Genomic DNA, 18378 nt, shown 5'->3' with positions numbered 1-18378 from the left:
TTATAGATTCAGTATTACAGAAAACAGGAAGGATGACTGGTAATGTGCAGATCTAGAAGAATGAAATGATGATAATTTAAAAATAAATTTAGTATTCATATAATGCCCATGCCAAAACAATCAAGGACTATTCATTGCTGTATTAGGGATTTAACAGGATTAAGTGAATGACGTTGATGGGCATTCCTTGAATGGAAAGATAAGTAGGAAAGGTCTAAGACATGGATTTTCACCTGGTGAAATAGGCAGGGACCATGGTCACCTGACCTCTGTATCTGGAGTTTTCTCTGACACCCCATTGTCCATTTATTGTAGAAACAGTAAACAGGAGGAAGTACGAGAGAATTGAATGGAATAGCATGTAACAAGCCTCCATGCACAAAGGCAGCATTAGAAACCAGGAAGGAAATATAGACAAAATGTGGTTAAGGTTTTGTGATTCCAGATGTTATTTCCATGGTTACAGTGCCATTTTAAAAAATGCCCTTTTACCCAATGCAATCTGGAGAGTCTTTATGTTTCCCCATAAACTGGAGGTAATTCTAGTTAAAATGATCCTTTTAAAGTCAAATGAAGCAAATCGACTGCCACTAGGCAGTTGATGAATTATTTCTTACGAATGGCTGACAGAAAAATGGAAACATTTACAAAAATATGTGATGAGTTTTGCTAAGCATACCCATAAGCACACGCATTCACATATTTCAGAGTTATTTTCTTGTGAAAATAAAATTTCTTTCCTTTGGTTCTCCGGTGCTTTACATTATTCGCTCGAACTAGTTTTATTTCTTAAGAATATTGTGCAAATGCTAGCATTTTTAAACCTCACCTACTGTTTTGGCACTAGTTTCATTAAATCTAGAAATTTAGAAAGCAAAGATTAATGAGAGATGGTTAACAAAATTTACCTCATGCTTAAATACTTTTTAAAAATTTATTGACTTTATTGGGGTGATACTGGTTAGTAAAATTACATAGGTTTCAAGTGTAAAATTCTATACATCATCTGTAAACTGTACTGTGTGCTCACCACCCCAAGTCAAGTCTCCTTCCATCACTTTTATCCCCCCCTTTACGGTCTCCTAAACCCCCCTTCCCTCTAGTAATCAATCACCTTACTGTTGTCTGTGTCTATGAGTTCTTTTCTTTTCTTATATTCTTATCTACCCTTAGTAGGCTCTCTATTTAAAATATCCACCGTATATTTTTCTTCAGTGTATTCCAAACAGACCTTTTAATAGGCAAGTTTGAATTTAAGTAACAGCTTAACAAGGAACAACCAAGTAACGATGAAATTAATACCCAGTCTGGCCCTGGCCGGTTGGCTCAGCGGTAGAGTGTCGGCCTGGCCTGCAGGGGACCCGGGTTTGATTCCCGGCCAGGGCACATAGAAGAAGCGCCCATTTGCTTCTCCACCCCCACCCCCTCCTTCCTCTCTGTCTCTCTCTTCCCCTCCCGCAGCCAAGGCTTCATTGGAGCAAAGATGGCCCGGGCACTGGGTATGGCTCCTTGGCCTCTGCCCCAGGTGCTAGAGTGGCTCTGGTCATGGCAGAGCATCGCCCCCTGGTGGGCAGAGTGTCGCCCCTGGTGGGTGTGCCGGGTGGATCCCGGTCGGGCGCATGCGGGAATCTGTCTGACTGTCTCTCCCCGTTTCCAGCTTAAGAGAAATACAAAAAAAAAAACAAAAAAACAAAAAACAAAAAACGAAATTAATACCCAGTCATTATGCTAGTTTGATGGAATTTGTTTAGATGGAAGACCATGTTTTAGGACGTACGTCTCTAATTAGAATGGGAGCTTCCATTCAAGAATGAAGCACCCTCTACCCCTCAAAGAGGCTTTTTCTTTCTTCATCACTACCTTTTGCTACAGATCAGAATGATGTCTGAGCAGCAGCATCGTTTAAGAAGCATTTGCTGGCTGCCTGAATACAAATGGCATGCATGAAAAAACACACACCTTGGGTAAATTGTTTCTGTTGCATAAACATCTTCACATTACTAAGCCCTTCTTTCCAATAGTTTTTGCCCTTTGAGATTTGGGAACAATTTACAGAAAGATGTTTTTGCCTCTCAGCATCTGAGAAGAGTCTATTGATTTAATGTTGCTTGGCTAGACGACACCGGAACTAGGGCTGGGTTTCGGCCATCGGCGCAAAAAAATGGTTGTTCTGAACAAACCATATGTGCAGCCTGTTTTCAAGTCCATATGTTAAGGAGTGGCATCTAGCATCTTACTCTTTCTTAAGGAACAGTGGCAGTTACCTCTTAGGCAGCAAGAATATGACAGCTCTACCCCATTAAACTCCTTATGATTACATGTATATGTCTGAGCAGTTGAATGGAAATCCATCTCCATTAATAGTCTGGTTCTGATTAGAATGAGGGGACCAAGGCTTCAGTGGTGAGGGTTTGGATGTGAGGACTGAGTGAGATCCAAATACTAAACACAAAAAGCTAGACTTGGGTAAGTCTGATCACATATGGTGAAGTAAGTGTTAGACAGATCCTTCTCTCTAGACAGGATAATGATGCCTTTTTTGTTGTTGTTGTTCCAGAAACATGTGGTTGTTTATCATGTTTTAAAATTGTTTAGAAACTTAATTTTAACAGGTTAACATTAATCAATAAGAGTACAAAGGTTTCAAGTGAACATTTCCATAGCATTTCAACTGTTGATTATGTTGTATACCCATCACCCAACGTCTAATCATTTTCTGTCAACCTATATTTGTCCCTCTTTACACCCTTTCCCCTTCCTTTCCCCTTCCCCTTCCCCCATGTGCCCTTTCCTGTGGTAACTACTTCACTTTTATCTATATCTGTAAGTCTCAGTTTTATATCCCATCTATGTGTGAAATCATACAGTTCTTAGCTTTTTCTGATTCACTTATTTCACTCAGTATAATGTTCTCAAGGTCCATCTATGTTGTCATAAATGTCACTATGTCATCATTTCTTATGGCTGAGTAGTATTCCATGTGGTACATATATACAATGATGTCCCTTCTTTGACATCTTTTACATCTAGACCAGTGCATTTCTTCCTAGGGTCACCACACAAATTTCCCCATGTATGAAATCGCTGCAACTTTTCTCAGATGTTTCAAAGGGGGCTGTGTTCACCTACAAAATCCTGTGCCTCAGGTAAACGGGAATGATCACAGAAGAGTATGTTGAGGCATGAGATAATGTTGCTAATAGAATATGCTGGAATTTTAAGACAATGACTTTCACATGGGACATGTATAAATAGTGTAACCAAATCATTTACATTTTTTCTTTTCAAAGTTATTACAATTTCTGGCCCTGGCTGGGTAACTCAGTGAGTAGAGTATTATCCCAGAGCACTGAGGTTGTGGGTTCAATTCCTGTTCAGGGAACATATGAGAAGTAACCAATGAGTACAAAACTAAATGAATCAACAAAGTGGAATGAGTTGATGCTTCCTTTTCTCTCCCTCTCTTCTTTCCCTCCTTCATTCCCTCTCTTTTTCAAGTCAATGGAAAAAAATTTTAAGTTATTAAAATTTCTTTTTTTTATATAATTTTATTTTTTTAATGGGGCGACATCAATAAATCAGGATACATATATTCAAAGATAACAAGTCCAGGTTATCTTGTCGTGCAATTATGTTGCATACCCATCACCCAAAGTCAGATTGTCCTCTGTCACCTTCTATCTAGTTTTCTTTGTGCCCCTCCCCCTCCCCCTTTCCCTCTCCCTTTCCCCCCTCCCCCTGTAACCACCACACTCTTATCAATGTCTCTTAGTTTCACTTTTATGTCCCACCTACGTATGGAATAATGCAGTTCCTGTTTTTTTCTGATTTACTTATTTCACTTCGTATAATGTTATCAAGATCCCACCATTTTGCTGTAAATGATCCGATGTCATCATTTCTTATGGCTGAGAAGTATTCCATAGTGTATTTGTGCCACATCGGCATTTTTGCTAAATTTTGTTACTCAAGGGGATTAAGTTTACCATTCATAAAAATTCATAGCAGAGATTTTTTAAAAAAAATTTTCTGAAGTGACAAGCAGGGAGGAAGAGAGACAGACTCCCACATGCACTCAGCAGGGACCTACTTAGCTTGCCCACTAGGGGGCGATGCTCTTCCCATCTAGGCCCCTAGCTCTGTTGCAACTGGAGCCATTCCAGCACTTGAGCTGGAGGCCATAGTGTCCGGGCCAACTTTGCTCCAATGGAGCCTTGGCTGCAGAAGGGGAAGAGAGAGACAGAGAGAAAAGAGAGGGGGAGGGGTGGAGAAACAGATGGGCGCTTCTCCTGTGTGCCCTGGCCAAGAATCAAACCCAAGACTTCCACAGGCTGAGCCAATGCTCTACCACTGAGACAACCAGCCAGGACCCATAGTAGAGATTTTTATAAATATGATCTTATGTCATCCTCTTATAATAACATTGTAGTTATTTTGGCTGTACATGCATGTAAATCTGTGAATGTTTACTCAAAATATTGTATTTCTATTCTATATTAGTAGGAAAAGGTCTTTTTTTTTGTTTACAGAATTGCCTCATTTCTCCAACAACTTTCAGAACTAGCCTTTTGAAATCTGACGGCATTAATATTTCATTGTACTATTTTCCTCTAGTATTTTTAGAAAAGCTCTTTTTCTTTGTTTCTTTGTTTTTTGTTTTCTATATTTAAGACTTGTTTTTGGATTGCCTCTCCTTTGCAAAGACCTTCATAGCCTGACTGTTCTATCCTCTGCTGTTTCTCTCTGTGCAGAATCTGTACGATGGTGGAAATAGTTTATTTTGTTTGGATCTATACTGTAGATTTATTATCTACTTTTTCACATCATTAGAGGCAGTTTGGAAATTGCACGTCAACCACGGTACCTTTAACATTTCAGCTCTAGAGCCCATTTTCTAATGACCATGTAGCCCTCCTGCTGCAGTTGGGGTCATAGCCTCTGTCATACGTAACCAGGGGATGCTTCTGAATTCTCTGAAGTTTCTTTTCTGATGAACTTGTGACTTTCAGCTTTCTGCGTACTGCCTGGGCTTAAAAATGACAGCTTGGGAGTGAGACAAAGGCTGATTTTCTGGGTCGTTTTATAACACGGTGTTCTAGCTTGGCTAATGAAATTCAGGTTACTTCAGATTTACATTTTTATCACTCACGGGAGGTAATAATGCAGAACTGCTGGAACAGCAGCACAGCAGTCAGTACTGCTGGGTGGACTTTGATGTGCTGGCTCTAAGTCTCCTTCTGGTCCTCCTCAGCGCCTCCAGGGAGCAGCCTGTAGCCCAAGTGATGGGCAGATGTGACAGCGGAGCTCCATGCGCCTCTATTCTGTACAGTACCCATCTAAGCCCAGGGACACACATGCAGAGGTAGTAGCCAGAACACAGCCCGATGACGACACACAATAAAATGTGCTTACATGCGAGCAGGGGTTCAGAGTTTCAGTTAAGCTGAGGCCAGTTTCTTTTTAACAGACATTTATTAGCATGAGAAGTACCACACTAAGGAAAAAGACCAGCTCAAACAAGCCCTGAGAAAGTCACAAACCTGTGAGCCAGATAGAAGGGAAGTCACTAATTACAACAGAGCAAATTAAGTATGGTGAAATATATGCAGAATGCAGAGAGAGAGGCAACCCCAAAGTGTCCAGGACGGTATGGGGGCCTTCCTTGTTCAGGGATGGATTCATGGCAGGTGACAACGGTATCGAGGACACGGGATGTGTCGACCAGTCAGACAAAATACTGTATGGGAGAGGTTATTCAAGGCAGATGGAAGAACACAGGGTATAACAGACCACTGAGCAATCAGCACCCCTCCACCCCCATGTGCCCAACTGTGTGCTGGACACTGCTTCACAAGCATCCAGCACAATCAAGGCGCCATTGTGCCTGCAAGGGGGGTCTCAGTCTAGCTGCAGAAAGAGACATCATTTTCAGATGTGAAACTGAATTTCACATAGCATAGCATTCTCACCACCCAGTGTCTGCTCTCCTTCATCACTATATATCTGGCCCCTTTTACCCTTTTCATCCTCTCCCCACCCCCTTTTCTTTCTGGTAACCACCATTCTGTCGTCTGTGTCTATGAGTTTGCTCGTTTATTTGTTGTTTTCTATTTTATTTATTTTTTATTTCTTTTTAGCGAGAGAGATAGAGACAGAGACAGAAACAGATAGGAATAGACAGACAGAAAGGGAGAGCAATGAAAAGCATCAATTCTTTGTTGCAGCAGCTTAGCTGTTCATTGATTGTTTTTTCATATGTCCCTTGACCAGGGAGGCAGGGGGCTATAGCAGAGTGAGTAATCCCTTGGGCTCAAGCCAGTGACCTTGGGCTTCAAACCAGAGACCTTGGGGTCATGTCTATGATCCCATGCTCAAGCCAGTGACTCTGTAATCAAGCTGATGAGCCTGTGCTCAAGCCGGATAAGCCCATGTTCAAGCTGGCTCAAGCTGGCAATCTCGGGGCTCGAACCTGGGTCCTTTGCATCCCAGTCCCATGCTCTATCCACTGTGCCACCTCCTGGTTAGGTGTTGCTTTATGTTTTATATGGCTCTTGTGAGATCCAGTGGTGGGCAAACTCATTAATCAACAGAGACAAATATCAACAGTACAACGATTGACATTTCTTTTGAGAGCCAAATTTTTTAAACTTAAACTATATAGGTAGGTACATTCCTTATCGAGGTAGTGCCTGCATGTGGTATTCCGCAAGGCGCGGTTTGCCCACCAGGGAGATAGACCATATAAAGGCAACAGCAGAAAGGAAGTGAGTGTGCTAATGTGTGTGACTTGTGAGATTATCAGGGGGGTCTCTAGGAGGGCATGGTATTAGAGCTAAGCATTGAAATCAAAGTGGGTGTTCCCCAGGAGGAGAAACAAAACAAGATTTCAGAAAGTTTAATTCCCTGTCCTTAACCCTCACCCTCTAGGTCGCCTCTGTTCCTTTAGCTGCAAGGTTACAATGTTGTCCTCTTTTGTACCAGGCTTCTTCCATGAGCATGTTTTTGATTTCTGTCCACATCTGTTGCATAGCTCAATTGTGTATTCCCTTTTTCGGATGGGTAATGTCCTTTGTACGGATAGAACCATGTTCTGCATATCCATTCTCTGACTGGTGGATTGTTTTGCATTTTGGATGCTATGAGCAAGGCTGCAGAAGCATTCTTATACAAGTACTTTCTATATTTTTATTCCTCTTTAAGGTTCAGGAGTTGAAGAGCTGGCTAATTATGTCTAGTTTTATAAGAAATTGCTCACCAACTGTGTTGGAGAATTTCAGCACGCCACATCTTTGCCAACATTTGATTGTATTGGTCAGTTTTGGCCACGCTGGAGGATGTGCAGTGTTACATGATTGTATTTAAATTTGTATTTTCCTGGCCTGATCTGTGGTGGTGCAGTGGATAAAGCATTGACCTGGAACATTGAGGTCGCCAGTCTGAAAACCTGGGCTTGCCTGGTCAAGGCACATATGGGTGTTGATGCTTCTTCTCCTTCTCCCTTCTCTCTCTCTCCTTCTCTCTACCCTCTGCCTCTCTCTAAAATGAATATGTAAAATAAAAAAATAATAAGTAAATTTGTATTTTCCTGAAGACTAATTGTTTTGAGTGGGTTTTCCTGTGCTCACTTCTTCTTAGATGAAATATCCATTTGCCCTTCTTCCTCACAGACCATAAGCTCTATCTCCAGGGTTAGCAACACTGGCTACACATGAAAACATCTTTCAACATTTGCTCAGGCCCCCAGGACTCGTAAATTTATTGTTACAGCTTGAAAAACCTGTCCTTGGTATTTGTGAAAAAGCACCTTGGTGATTCCATGTGTGTCTGGGCTTGGAAGCTCTGCTACTGCATTGCATCAGTTTGCAAACTTCAGTGGGCACCAGAGTCGCCAGGACACAGGAACCCTGGGACAGCTTGTTATAATCTCAGAGTTTCTGTTTCAGTGGGTCTGGGTTAGAGCCTGAGAATTTGTCTTTTTCTGAGAATTTGTTTCTCGAACAAGTATCCACTGATAGGATGCTGCTGGTCTTAGGACCACCCTCTGAGGGCCATGGCTTCAGCCACACTGACCAGCCAGCTTCTCAACAGACACTGAGCTCCTTCAAGCCCTTTTTCCTGGTGTATTCAATTACCCATTGGCAATGCCATCTGATCATTCTTCATCCTTCAAGAACCAGCTTGAAGGTCACAACCTTGGAGAAATTTGTGCAGCTTCTGTCATTTCAGGTCCCACACACTGTTGTCACTATATTATTTTAAAAAAACTTTTGGTGGTTGTTTTCATGAATAAGTGGTGGAGTGACTATAGAAAATGTGATATATAAGGCTTCTTACATACTCATATTCTTGAGAGAGAGAGAGAGACAGGAAGAGAGAGAGAGAAGAGAAGCATCAATTCTTCATTGTGGCACCTTAGTTGTTTGTTGATTGCTTTTTTATATGTGCCTTGACCGGGAGGCTACAGCAGACTGAGTGACTCCTTGCTCAAGCCAGCAACCTTGGGCTTCAAGCCAGTGACCTTTGGGTTCAAGCCAGCAAACATGGGGTCATGTCTATGATCCCAAGCTGAAGCTGGCAACCCCGTGATCAAGTTAGTGAGCCTGTGCTCAAGCTGGATGAGCATGTGCTCAAGACGGCAACCTTGGGGTTTTGAGCCTGGGACCCCAGCGTCCCATGTCAATGCTCTATCCACTGCACCACACTGGTCAGGTGACATGCTTATATTCTTTAAAACCACAACTGACCATCTGTTACTAAGTTGGCAGTTAGATCGCATGAGCCAAAGAACTTATATATAGCAAAAACTTAAATAAAAGCTATATATCATCACAGGCTACAGTTAGCATTATCTTTTTTTTTTTTTAAAGAGAAACTCATAAAAAGGAAACTTGAAAAGGAATTCTTTTGAATTGAGAAAGCCAGCAAGCATAAAATGAAAGAAAAATTTAACAAGATGAAAGCGACGTATAATTCTTCTCAGAATATTACATTTGTTTCCTGAAGGCTTTCTTATCAAATAAGAAGTGCTTCTTAACAAACTCGAATCTCCAGAGACTTTGAAGACACAGAGTTCCATCTGAAGATTATGTTGCTGGAAACTTAATGCTTTATTGAGAGCTTCTGGCAAAATGAAGTGATGATAATCAGAACAATAACAATGGCTGCAAACCGCTTGCTCACAGTGTGTCAGAGTCTTTGTCAAGTGAAGTTCATTTACTCCTTCAGGACCTGTGAGATAAATATTTTTACTCCAATTTCACAGATGAGAACACAAAGGCTGGAAGACGTTAAAACATTTGTTCCAAGCCAGTATTCCAACCCATTTCTGTGGACGGTTGCCAGATATAGTGCAGGAAGTCCAAGTTGAATTTGAGTTTCAGAAAAACACAACCATTTTATTTTCTTAGAAGTGTGTCTCGTGTAATATTTGGGACATAAATATATTAGGAAATTATTCATTGTCCATCTGAAATTCACATTTCTTTGGATGTCGTACATTTTTATTTTACGCTAAATTTCATTTTATTGCTAAATCTGAAAACCCTGCCTTTTTCTTTTTAACTCTAGAAAAATCTGCCTCAGACCACTAAGTTGCCTTGTGTCCTCATTCTCTCTTATGTCCAGACACTTTCCAATGTTCTCACATGAAATGTATGGGATGAATGCCAATCATTTAGCAAAGCATCAAGGCCCTTTATGATGTGGACTCCACCGTCCTGCTCGAAACATTTAGGGCACAGCTAGTGCCAAGGCCCTGAGGCAGGAGCTGAGCTGTGAGCCTGGGAGCCAGTGGGGCTGCTCCTGGGTGAGTGAGAGAACTTGGAGCCAGACCAGAAAGGGAGCACAGGGGACCAGGGGGGGGGCAGAGGGGACCAGAGAGAGGGTGCAGCAGACCAGAGTGGGCATGGAAGGGGCAGATCTTAGAGACACCACTGTGAAAATACGCTTCTGTGAATGAGGCAGGCAGCTCTTGGAGAGTTTAGAACAAAATGGCATGGCCTGGCTTAAGGTTTAATGGGACCACACTGGCTGCTGTTTGGAGACCAGTGTGCAGAGGAACGGAGCAGAAGCAGGGAGGACTGGCAAATATTCAAGGCTGACCTCAGGCGGCTGCCTCTCCTGACTGCGCACATCGTGGGTTCCGGTTTTAGTCTGTGCTGCTCTGGGCTCTGGGTGCCACCTTCCAGCCTGGAGCTGGGGAGAGGGGCACTGTTCTAGCTCTCACCTGGACCTGGGTGTGGTTTCACACTGAGACCTGAAGGGACCTGAAGGAATGCCGCCTCAAGTGCACCTGGTGGGTGTTGTATTCTTGGGTGCAGGGGTTAGAGGCAGCCCTATAGGCCAAGGTTGTGGCAACACAGCACCCTCCAGGGGGCAGCAAGGGGCGGACAGGCAGAGAAGCCTGTGGTCAGCCCTGCTTCTGACTGAGCTGAGGCACTTTGTGGGAGAGACTGGGGGTGGGGACCAAGGTACTAAAACTATGCAGGGTCTACTGAACCTGGGAGACTTATTGTTAGTATAATTGTGACCTGGTTTACACAATACCTGGCCAAGCATAGAAATGTCAGGGCTAAGAAAGTTAAATGAATGATGTTAGAAAGGCCGATAAAATAAAACATAGAAAGGATGCAAATGCTGTCCAATGAAAGCACAAGCATAACGCAGAATTCCCACTGAATGTTTGCTCTGTGCCAGGCCGGTGCTCCCTGGACAGTCACGCCCACAGTGATCCCTGGTTAGGCACACATCATCACCCCCCTCAAACTGTCTCCTGCCTCTTCACCAAGCGCTCCCCCCACCAGCACCTTCCTTCCAGTGTCACCTCCATTCACGTTCATGCCCTGGCAGACTCTGTTTCTAAGTGTGATAGAAAGCACTGGAGGGTTTTAAGTGAGGGAGTAGCATCATCAGATGTATAGTTTATAAAGATTCTGATTCTTCTTGTGCAGAGAATGGATTGCATGGCTGAGGGGGGATGGGAATAGCTTTGGGCTGCGATTTGGAGGTAGAATTAATGGGGAGGGTGGAGAGAATCAGAGGTTATCCTAGTCTTTTTGGTTTTAATAATGGCATGGAAGATGATGATGATGATGATGGGACACATACACACACAGACACACACACATATACACACACACATATACATAAATATATTCCCCTTTCTTTCTTCTTTTTTTAATACTTGAGTCTAAAATTGCAGGTAGAGATCAGGAATAGGATATAGACTTAGGAATCTTTGGCCTAGAGATAATATTTAAAGCTCTGGTCTGGCACGTGATGAGGGCCCCCTGGGAGAGTGTGAGGAAGGAGGCGGTGGCCATGACAAAGCCCTAGGCTTCTCCAGCCTTTCCAGTGGGAACCTGGAGGGAAGCTTCTAGCAGAGGAGAGTGGGAATGAACAGCTGGTAACCCATTCTCAGCCACATTCTGCTGAGAAGTTAATTAATAAAAGAACAGAGAGGTGACCATTGGAAATGGCAACACGGAGGCCTGCAGATGTTTGGGTGAGAGCAGTCACAGCAGACATGACAACAAGAGTCTCATCAGAACAGGTTGAGGAAACCTACCTCGTTGAACATCATTCCTGCCTAAGGAGAAGCTGGGGAACCTAGTCTTTCATTCATTCCAGTCCCCACTCTACAGCTTCCTAGGATCGAAACATTCTGAGTCCTTCAAACTAATGTGGACGTTTATAGAAGGAAGGGTGGTTGTTAAAGGCTCATAACGGAAAAGTTTAAATGAAGGTGCCAGGTAATTTAAACAATACTGGAATGTTGAAAATCAACAAATTTATGTAAATGGAGCTACTGTTAGGGCAGTTATCATGACAAAGCAACAAACACCATGACAAAATTAGTAAGTGATGATAGCTATCATAACAAACTAGGATATGATTGTTCCCTGGGATAAGACAAGTTTAGTGATTATTCCATATATACTGTATTTGAGAGTTGGCAAAACACACACATACACACATACAGACGCACTTGCTCTCTCAGCATTGTTACCAGTCAGTCCCTTAAGATAGAATATTTAATTTCACGGTTGATAAAATATGAGAACTAGCATCCTCGTCAGCATGTATTTACCAAGTCCCTGGTGTATCTCATGGAAAAGGCCATCTGGAGACAGTCGGGATAATGGGGACAACGTGGGGAAGATAAAACAAGTAAAGAATAAGGTCTCGGCTAAGTCTCTGGTGCATAAACACTAGTCACGTAGCGGCACGGGCTCTGACGACAGTGACCTGGCCAGAAAGCTATGGATTGTCTCATGAGCAGAGTGCAGAGAGGATAGACAGTCACCCACAGCAAGTGACACTGTCAGATAAGAGGGGACACCAGGCACCTTCCTGTAAATGGCTGTGTTACCAGGACATCATATCATGTACAGTTTGTGTGTTCATTGCACAAACACGAGATTCCTTTCAGGAGGGAGTCTGTGGGAAAAAGAATCTTTCATTCGGACTTTAAGTATACCTATCCTCATGCACAGTAATCTCCACTTATTCTTTCCTCCCTGGTATTTTAATTTAGTAAGGATGTATTGAGCACTTATTATGTGCAAAGCAGTGTCTTGACGTTACCTTGAACAAATGCATAGAAGAAAGAAGTTAGGCCCAAATATATAATCTCATTCTAAAACGAATGAGTTGTGACATGCTGGTGCTGTTTCCAAAGGGTGTGAACAGCAAGGATTTGGTTCCTACCAGCTCATGACCCCCGTCTTCATCGAAGTCCTCCTCTATGCCATCGGTCAGCTCCCCGCCTTCCGCGTCTGGCCCTCCTTCAGTGGGCTCCTCTGCGGAGTGGTCTGCATTCTCCGACACACACTCATCCTGGGTCAGCTCTATACTCTCCTCCAGTTGTTTCTTCTGAGCTTCTGGGTGGGGGGAAGGGGGGAAGAAAGCAAATGACTGCTACCTCGGGTGCTCACGAGCCATCTGCGTAAACCATGAAACAACAGTCTACAAAAGGCTGAACTCTGGGGACCGCTGAGGGGGGGGAGGAACAGAACGTCACACTTTAGTTCAGTCTGATTTGTTCAGTCATGTATATTATGTCCACATATCTATCTGACATGTGGGCTTATTGATTTTTTAATGGAATTAGAAAAAATGGGGAATACTGATGACTGGCATCAGTAGATAAAGAACTGAGGATTTACATAAATAGATCGGTCTTTCTGGCCATACAGCATGGGGCAAAAGTAGCTTTGGTTTATTCTAGCATTAGTATTCATTAATTTTTGTATCATTTTCCACATGAACAACTGTAAACCTACTTTTGCCCTACCCTGTATACAGTCCTTCCTAATAAGGATGTTCCCTCTGAGGAGAAGAATCCGGACCTTGTTCATGTGAGGAAGGAGGGCAAGAAAGCTCATGAACAAGTTCAAACCCAAAAGAAAAGGACAAAAACTTGGAGGGAAAAAGCAGAAAAACACATGTGCTCTTTTAGGCAACATGTCCATGTGAACAAGCCCTTGAATGTTCAATCTAAATTCTGTTGGCCAATGTGGTTCACTGCCATGGCTGAGATGAACGTTCTGGCATGAGGTAGCCTGGGTTCAATCTGAGGCTTCCTCCCTTTCGGGCTCTGTGATGCTGGTCAGTGACTGTGAACCCTATGTGAGCCCCAGCTTTCTCCTCCTCACTGTTGGAATCACCACTGTGCAACTTTTGGGGGTTTGGACTGGTAAATCAATGTGTCTAGTACAGTGATTTGCAAACAATAAGTGCTCAAAAAATGAAGCAGAGAAAGTCTCTAGAGTGGTTATGTAAAACTTAACCAAGAATTTTTTTTCTAATTCTAGAGAATTATCATCAAAATTAAATAGGGAAATAGAAAGTTAAATAATAAAAAAAGGGTTTAATCTAGAGAATGACCCAAGTAGCTGTATTAAAAGGCAAAAGACATAGAAACCCAAACATCCCGAATTTTACTGCTATTGATCAGCACATTATGCTAAGTGAGATATGACAGAGAGAGAGACATAAGTATTAATATTATTTCTAGGCGGAATCTAAAAAGCCAACTTGTAAAAACAGAGAATAAAATGGCAGTTTCCAGGGACTAGTGGGGAGAAGATAGGACAGATGCTGTTTAAGGTACAAATTTGCAATGAGTAAGTAAATAAGCCTGCGAGACCCAATGAGCAGTATAGTAAATACGGACAACACAGTTGTGTTATAGTCATCAACTTTGTTAAGAGATGAGATCTTAATTATATTACCCACTAAAAAGAAAGAATCATTTGACAGAGCTGTTAACTAAGGCTGTAATAGCAATCATATTACAATGAATAAATGTATCTAATTTACATGTTGCCTATCTAAAATTTACACCATGTTATATACCAAATATATTTCAATTAAAAACAAACAAATACCCCCAAATAGACAAAATGGCTAAGTGACATTCATCTCATCTCCCTTCTATTCAATACATACCACTGCCCTCTATATTTGTAGACCTAGGCTGTGCGACTTACACACCCACCCAGGACAGGCACACACTGACAAAGAGCTGTGATGTGCAGACTGGTTGGAGCGCAGAAGACATTAGGATCCTCTGCCATGATTTACTCCTGTGCTCTACCCTGTTGCCTTCACCCTTGCTGGCCCTTTGGACTGTACAATGGATTTGGATGCTCTGGTTTTGACCCTCCACTCTCTTTCTTTCTCCTAGTTGTTCTTTTGCACTTATCACCTGACTCCTCACCTCCTGCCATGTTGGATGATCATGCTGCTTTTTCAAATGCTCTGGCTCTCAAGTCTTGGGGTTCATATTTTAAGAAAAAAGAGAGAGAGAAGTGGAGATTTGGAGTTGGACAACTATATATTATTCCATACAGTTGACTCTTGAGTAACATGGGTTTGAACTATGTGGGTCTACTTATAGGTGGATTTTTCTCAATAAACACATACAGTACTGTTAATGTATTTTATCTTCCTCATGATTTTCTTAATAGCATTTTCTTTTCTCTAGCTTATTTTATTGTAACAACACAGCATATACATAAAACATGCAAAATATTTGTTGATCAACTGTGTCCTCAGTAAGACTTCAGTCAACAGTAGGCTATTTATAGGTAAGGTTTTTTTTGTTTTGTTTTGTTTTTTATTTATTTATTTTATTTTTCTGAAGCTGGAAACGGGGAGAGACAGTCAGACAGACTCTCGCATGCGCCCGACCGGGATCAACCCAGCACGCCCACCAGGGGGCGATGCTCTGCCCCTCCGGGGCGTTGCTCTGTTGTGACCAGAGCCACTCCAGCACCTGGGGCAGAGGCCAAGGAACCATCCCCAGCGCCCGGGCCATCCTTGCTCTAATGGAGCCTCACCGTGGGAGGGGAAGAGAGAGACAGAGAGGAAGGAGAGGGGGAGGGGTGGAGAGGCAGATGGGCGCCTCTCCTGTGTGCCCTGGCCGGGAATCAAACCCGGGACTTCCACACGCCAGGCCGACGCTCTACCACTGAGCCAACTGGCCAGGGCCTATAGGTAAGTTTTTGAAAAATCAAAAGGTACACGTGGATTTTTGACTGTGCAGGGGTGGGGGTGGGGTTGGCGCCTCTAACCCCTGTGTTGTTCACAGGTTAACGGTACATTGAAAACTCTCCAAATCTTACAACTTTTCCTAAAGCAAAACTTTCTCAATTTTAAGTCACTGTATTTATTTTTTGTTAATAACATACAAATGGACTCTTGTTTAAAATTGATATTACATTGGAAATTCATTAGGTCTAGCATACCCATTTCTTCTCTAGTGGTATCAGAAATATTTGACAATCTAAGGAAAAAGAGCTCAGTCGCCTCTGACTAAGTTGTCAGGGATTGCACATTTTAAAAATACTTGTAGCATACCGGTTGAAAATCAGTGGTCTAGAAAAATCTCTAGCCAAAGTAGCATAGTGGAATTTCAGAGAATCTGTTATGACCAGACCTTAAAGATGCACAGTTCTCATTCGGCGTTGAGTGTGACTGATTTCAGTTATCTTTGCAGTTCAAGCTGATTCTACTGATCCTCCTCCTCTGATCCCTCCTCCTCTGATCACCTGAAGCCTGGATCAATGCTTTTATACTTAGCTCCACTGTGGTCTTTTGTTTTCTCATTATGGTTGAAGTTTCTTTGAAACTTGAACTATTGCCTTCAAAGGTCATTGTTATACTCAAAGGAGATAATAGAGGTGTTGATCTTCTGTGAAATAAAAGTCAATTTTCAAGACATATTTTCATGGGCTCTGTACCCTTCACTGAATGCCTTATACAGAGAAGAGATAATAATATAGGGTAGTGATTGCCAACCAGTGCGCTGCAAAAGATTTAAAAACATGTAGTACCTGACTATTTAGTCAGGGGCACTGACCTCTTTTCCCTTAGATTGTCAAATAAAAAAGTGACAACAATAGCCAATTGATGTGAATGAACCAAAATTATACCTATTTTATTTTTTGACAGATCGGCAATATATATATATATATAATTTTGGTGTGCTGCAGAATTTTAGTAATAAATTTATGTGTACCATGATATAAGAGAGGTTGAAAATCATTTATATAAAGCATTAGAAACAATATAGGATTTGTGATCCATAGTTTTGCTAATTACTAGTTGTATTAACAGCAATTTTCTTCTTTAAAAGATGAGCTGTATGGCCAAATGAAAAACAAAGGTGAGTTTTTTCTAAACTATAAAGGCCACACAGACATGTTACCATAAAAGTCTCTAAATAGTTCTTGAGTTGAATCTGTATTACTTGTCCAGATAAATTAATGTCCATGTCAAAATAATTCAATACTATTAATCAATAAGAATCATATATTCCAAAGACATTTTTGGCTTTGACATGACCCCTTAATTTCTGTTTAGACAAACATAGTGTTTTAAATTACTCTGTTTTTTTTTGTATTAATATACAACCTACATGTGATTTCTCTGATGGTCTATTTCAAAAGTAGTGGTGCTTTAATATAGTTCATTGCAAAAAAAAAACACCCCAAAACCCCCCCCTGTAACTTACGCTCATTCATCCATTTAATAACTTGAAAGCTGAATGTATGGAAGGTATTATCTGTATTGTGAATAAAAAACTTTAATTGCAATGGTCATTGATTTACAGAAACACAACCAGCCTGTGCTTCAGTAACTGTGGATTCGTAGATCTGTGTCAGCGCCATGATGGGAAACACTATAGTCACTGAGCAAATGGTCCTGTGGATAAAAGCATGCACGAAGGCACAGTTTGTTTATTTAACTGCTGGTTTAAGGTTTCATGGGTCGTTTTGACTCAGTAATTATCTCGTTGAACTAGAAAGAAAAATGCAGTTCGTTCTTTTTTTAATGGATAATTATTTAATTTTATGTGTATTAGAAATGAGTAACACATTTAGTTTATTCTTAACTTCATAACTGTTCGTTTATTTGCATAATCCTTGTCTTACTGTTGTTTACTTGTATTTTGTATGAGTGTGTGTTGGGTGTGTTGTGTGTGCATTCATTTGTCTCTACTAGTTAAAGCTTCTTTGAGGCAGAAACATTTTTATTTATCTTTGTATTCATGGTGGCTAACTTGAAGTCTTACATGCAGATTAAATATTTGCTGAACATATTCATGAATTGTCCTGGAACTAAAAAATCAATGTCCGGTTGTCGCATTATTTTCATAGGGTTGAGGTGACTGTTGGATTTGGCACTGTGGCGGCAAATGTGAATGCAGAGAGAAGTTGAAGGGAAGATCCTGTGACAGCCCACAGCATGGCCCCCATCACCAGGGTCAAAGTCAAACACTAAGTCTGAAAGTTTAAAGAAGAAAGTCGTAGATTACAGATTTCAACAGAAAAGAAGGTTTGTTATGGCTGCAAATTAGTAAGTACTCACAGAATGCTGACCATGCAAAATTCACTCACTTTTGTCCTTGCTACACCTGCAGGGTAGACTTGTGTGTCACATTACAGATGGAGAAACTGAGGCACACATGCATCCAGTGAGGTGTCCATAGTCACACATTTTATAAGTGTAATGGTTGAAATTCTCACTTAAGTTTTTCTGATTCCATAGCCTGGGCTGTTTCCTACTAGCTGTTGAGAAAAAAAGGCCTAATTTGCCACCCCGAGAATGCGTTGGCTCCTTTGAGTAGCTAGGCCAGTTTCAATTCAGAAGTGAATGAGTCTGTTTTGTTGGGGCACATGTTGGAGCTGAACAATGACTGTGCCAGCCGAAGAAGTAACAGGGGTGGGAAGTACTCTGTGGAAGAGAAGATGCCTCAGACACTAAAAAGTCGGGAATGGTGAGAAGGTAATGCTAAATTTCAGTCCTCAGGTTTGAATGTTTTCCCGGCATATCTCATTTCTATTTCAAAAGCTAGATATGATTCAGAAA

General features: G+C 41.7%; 1 protein-coding gene across 7 annotated transcripts in view; it reads right to left on the bottom strand.

Moving 5' to 3' along the window:
- Nucleotides 1-18378, bottom strand: part of RALYL (RALY RNA binding protein like) — a 632627-nt gene that overhangs the window by 26968 nt on the left and 587281 nt on the right. For 4 of the 7 annotated variants that reach the window (XM_066266414.1, XM_066266409.1, XM_066266410.1 and 1 more), the window contains one exon: nucleotides 12709-12881. The exons of 1 other annotated variant lie outside the window; for it this stretch is intronic. In XM_066266414.1, the coding sequence (XP_066122511.1) occupies nucleotides 12709-12881 (173 nt within the window). The remainder of the gene's footprint in view (nucleotides 1-12708; nucleotides 12882-18378) is intronic. 2 more of the 7 variants (XM_066266415.1, XM_066266411.1) reach the window with 1 other exon arrangement.

Source organism: Saccopteryx bilineata, chromosome 3 (genome assembly GCF_036850765.1).
Source record: "Saccopteryx bilineata isolate mSacBil1 chromosome 3, mSacBil1_pri_phased_curated, whole genome shotgun sequence".
Lineage (NCBI taxonomy): Eukaryota > Metazoa > Chordata > Mammalia > Chiroptera > Emballonuridae > Saccopteryx > Saccopteryx bilineata.
This window is presented reverse-complemented; position numbering and strand designations above follow the sequence as displayed.